This window comes from Lottia gigantea, assembly GCF_000327385.1.
Source record: "Lottia gigantea unplaced genomic scaffold LOTGIsca_4, whole genome shotgun sequence".
Taxonomy (NCBI): domain Eukaryota; kingdom Metazoa; phylum Mollusca; class Gastropoda; family Lottiidae; genus Lottia; species Lottia gigantea.
In genome coordinates, this window is record NW_008709379.1 from 6129532 (window position 1) to 6134394 (window position 4863).

At 32.2% G+C, this 4863-nt stretch overlaps 1 protein-coding gene across 1 annotated transcript; it reads left to right on the forward strand.

Moving 5' to 3' along the window:
* On the forward strand, positions 1-4580 carry LOTGIDRAFT_105450 (hypothetical protein; the record flags this gene model as incomplete). Its single annotated transcript, XM_009059931.1, has 3 exons — positions 1-159; positions 4206-4372; positions 4496-4580. Coding segments are annotated over 3 exons (411 nt in total), but the record flags the coding sequence as incomplete, so codon positions are not given.
* Between the last annotated feature and the right edge of the window lie 283 nt (positions 4581-4863).

Below are 4863 nucleotides of genomic sequence, written 5' to 3' on the forward strand. Positions count from 1 at the left end.
ATGCTGAATACCAAATGTAATTTATGTAATGTGGCATTAACTTCAAACTCAATGGCTGTTCAACATTATAGAGGCAAAAACCATCAGAAGAAGTTGAAAAGTTTCCAAAATGAATCCAATCCTCAACTAAATGTATCATCAACATCATTGGCTCTTGTCGTGAGTTATTTTACAATTTCTTTATATGTAATATACCTGTTGAGGATCTGACAACAGATCCCTTTTGAAGATTTTTATATTCCCATACAAAGATTGAGAAAATTTCCCCTTCAGTCAATTAGCTTGTTCTCATTTATTACACATACTATTATAATTCTTTATTTTAATTTTTGTGTGTATGCTTCAAGATGCTAATAGAAAATTATTTATGTGACATAATCTAGATGCGTACCATTTGATTAAGGTCAGAATCGTCCAGAATGTACTAATTAATTGCCACCCTTTTGCCTTTTATAGGGATGAGTTTAAATATGTGCTTTTATACCCCCTTCACATATACATTTTTCTTCAAGTCTTTATGAATCGCTAACTCGTAGTTAACTGCAATCATCTGAAAATAACTTGCTGGGATCCATAAATAACTCACTGGTATCTGTTAATAACTCGTAACAACTTGCAACAAGTTGCAGGCAATCACAGGATTTTAAGATTTATTACGATTAGATTACGATTGTACGAGTTATTGCTGTAAGATTACAATTAGATTACGATTCTATGAGTTATTACAAGTATTTTTTGTGTAGTTTCTCTAGTACTTTACAATGGGTACGTAGTCTTATTTATAGTTTTCTGTTTGAGGACAGGTATAAAAGCTAATAAGATGTAAAGCTGTAAATACTTGTATCAATATGTTGAACTAAGTTATCTGTGACAACAATCAGATTTTGATGTAAATACATGATAATGATTCGCTTGAGGAAGGACTTGTAAGAAAAATCATGTGCATATATGAAGGTGGTGTTACCAGATGATCATATTACATTATTAGACGCGATTTCAGCTATCAGTCAAAGAAGATCGAATTGGAAATAACGATAGTTTTGGCCCAGAATGTTTTGTTGAATTGTTTGAGAACATATATTATATATTTTATACTACTTTATTCTTAAAAGTATCTGTTTTTTTATAAAACTTGGTATTTAGTTTCACCAATCAGAATTTAAGGAAGTAGGAAGTGAAACAGTTTGAAAAGATAAAGGGAAAATACCAGAAAGTCTTGTGCATATTTCTCAAAAATCTGATTAAAATGCAGATTTGATTTGTTTTTTATTTGTTCAAAACATCTCCCTCTTTTTATTCAGTCTCTGACAGCAATTTCATCCATCCACATTTCTTATCTGATCTTGATGGAACTTGGTCTGCATGTACATACTGATGATGTCTTGGTCAAGTTCAAAATTGGTAATAATCGGTTGAATGGTTTCAGAGTTAGTGCCCTTGAGTTAGTAAAAACGTGTTAAATTTTGCGTTGATTGCATGATAGAGGCTCCACTTTTTATCTGATCTGTAGGAAACTTGGTATGCATGTTTATATTGATGAGATCTTGGTCAAGTTCGAAACGAATGGTTTCAGAGTTATTGCCCTTGACTTAGTTAAAACATGTCAAATTGGTTTTTAGGCACGATAGAGTCTAAAGTTTTTATTCTATCTTGATGAAACATTGTGTGCATGGATATGTTTATGAGATCTTGGTCAAGTTCAAAACTGGTAATAATTGGATGAACAGTTACAGAGTTATTGCCCTTGACTTAGTTTAAACACGTCAAATTGGTTTGTAGGTATGTTAGAGTCAACAATTTTTATCCGATCTGTCTGAAGGCAGGAGACTACAGTTTTTATCCTATCTTGATGAAACTTGATATGTAGGTATTTATTAATAATATCTCGGTTGAGTTTGAAATTGATGAACGGTTTTAAAGTTATTGCCACTGTGTGTACCCTGATGAGACCTTTAGTGGGCGTATGTTTACTTACCTGGCAAGCTGTCTTTCTAGCTTAATATTCAATTACCTTTATCTAACTGTAAATTAGTGTGAGGTATGTTTTGTTTTGTTTTGTTAGTATCACGTGACTCTGTGACCCTTGATCTCTTGGCTGCTCACACAGTTTTGAATGGCCGACAAGAGATCAGTTTCTTTAAATTAAGACTTTGATGGTTTGCAAGTGTGACATAAATTGTGTAGGGGGATTGAACTATAAAAATATGCTTCTTTCTAAATATATCTGGTTTGGCGGATCCAAGGTGCGCAAAAATCCACATAAGACTGTCTTTACACCAGCTGACAACTTAAAAAACAGATATCAGAGGCTGATGTTTGGTTTTAGTTTTTTTATATGCCCATATCTCTCAAGTATGTGAGCAATATCACATTTTTGCGTAAATGATCAAGAATCTATATTTCTTTAACTGATTTTGATCAAATTTGGTATGTGATTCATAAACTTAAATTAAAGATCAGGTTTGAATTTAAGTATTAGCCGAATATTAATCCCTGTAATCACTTAAGCTTATACCTATCTCATCAATAGTATCAACCTATTTTATTTTGTGTTTTTTTTTTCTGGAAGTAACTCACTCTTTTTTCTATAGAAAAACCTCTTCACAATTCCTTGAAGATAATTTATGCATGTTTCTTTAGCAACAGTACAATATTGTTCACACCTAACTGTTGCTTTCACAATCCTATATATTCTCGTCATAAGAGACTAATAATCTATCTTGGTAGACCATATATCATCCAATTTATTTAATCACTCATCTCGTAAGATTTGGTGTAAAAGGATGGCGATTGCAGATGGGGGGCCTCCATTGATCATTAGGAACTATTGCATTTTTGCATCAACCCCCTTCTCGATAAGCTTTCCATGTGAAACTTGGCAGAAACTCACTCAATATTCCTTGATATTCACAAAAGATTTCAGAGCATTCTAACTCTTCCATCAATCTCTTAGCAATTTTCAAAGTGTGAATTTAGGGGGACATAATTCATTTGTGTTGTTGTACTTGCTTTGCCAAATCATTGCCTCTAATGTCATTTCAAATATTTAGGAATATTCTGATGAAAATTTAGTTTATTTGAAGGAATCTAATTGGTCGAGAATTAAACTCTCTACTTATCAAAATTAATGAGAAGAATATGGGATTGTGAAAGTAACTGTTGATACAGGAACATGGTCATCATCAATCATTCAGCGCCATTTCAAAAGTTTTAAATAATATCAGAAATGTGGGTAGTTTAGTTTTGATCTTGATTCGTTGAAATTTGGTATGAACATGAATATTTATTGTTGAGATTTCTGACAATTGAACACTTTTGAGTTATTGCTCTAGCCGTAGCTGAAATTGGCTTTTTTTGGATGTGGATACTTGGTACCGGTATACATTTGTATTAACAAAACATATTATTGGTGAGATTTTCAATAAGTTTGATTTATGACATCTTCATGAATGATTTTCGCGCTTATTCCCTTAGATAAGTGAAAAACAATAAAACAAATTATTTCACCGAAGATAAAATTCTGATTTAGATAAAAGTTGAATTTGTGAGATCTTTTGGGGGATTTTTTTAGTTATTGGTCTAGACTTTTTTTCATGAAACGTTTATCAGTAAATAAATTTTTCTGATTAGTTTTATGTGAATTGCAGTTTCAGCAGAAGAAAGTACTGAGAGTACTGTAGTTATTTTAAAGATTCAATATAAGCACTCTACCCTCTGAGACATTTCAACCAAACATTTTGGCTGAAATTGTCCTAAGGTGTACTACTATATTTAGTCTTAATGTTTCTCTTACCATCAATCTTACCTATGTACAATTGGGTAAAAACTTGAGCTACATTCAGATGTGACCAGTCAATTTTCCATTAAAAACATCTTTTATTCAGTTACATTGATATCTGCTTTGTGAACAGTTTGCTCACTACTAAAAAAGTTGGATTATTTAAAAGGCTGCAAAGTATAAAAATGGTCATTATTGACTATTTGTGTTTTTTTCAAAATGTAATGGAAATTTTCAATAATTGTTATCCACTTCATGTATTATTAGGGTTGACTTCCAGAAAAAGATCTCGAACTGTAGCAAATTGCATTGACATAGAATGGATTTACCTCAACAGGTCTGCAGATGTATCAGGTACTGTAGTTTCACCTTTGTTTTGTTTAATTCAATGGACATAATAGTAAATTTCAGCTTCTTTAACTTCCAGTTTGATGCTCAACATCAAGATTCCAACAAATATTGTGCAGCGTGCCTGCTGTCATTCCAAACTCCTAGTCAAGCTTCAACACATTATATCAGTCAGGCTCACACTGCTAAAATGAAGCAAACTTCATTACAAAAAAGGTTTGTATATAATTCAAATAAGATTAAATGGTTAGGAATATTAATGGATACAGCGTAGAATTGTTTCAAATTTGCTTTTTGATTTAGGTTATGTATGTATGAAGTTTTTTTCTTCTACAACTTGATTACTATAGACTATTCTCTCTTTTTCAGTAAAGCTGTATTTAGATGTGAATTATGTAATGTTACTGTCAACTACCAGACAGAGTTAGATGCTCATTTTAATGGTGCCAAACACAATGCAAACAGTCAGAAAAATTCAGGTCCAGTTGGATATGTTTCTGCAAGTGTGTCTCCACTTGAATTAGTTCCTCCAATTGTTAGTAAATCTGCAATTACCAAAACATCTCAAATTAAATCGGGGATCATTGTTGAACCAAAAAATCTTGACAATGCCTCAACAGCAAGTTCTTCAGAAGCCAATTTTGGAAGTATTGATAAAGGAAAATCTGAAACAAAGGATGTAGAACCTACCAGTGCATCGATGGCTTCAACTAAAGGCTCAACAGTAGAAACTGATA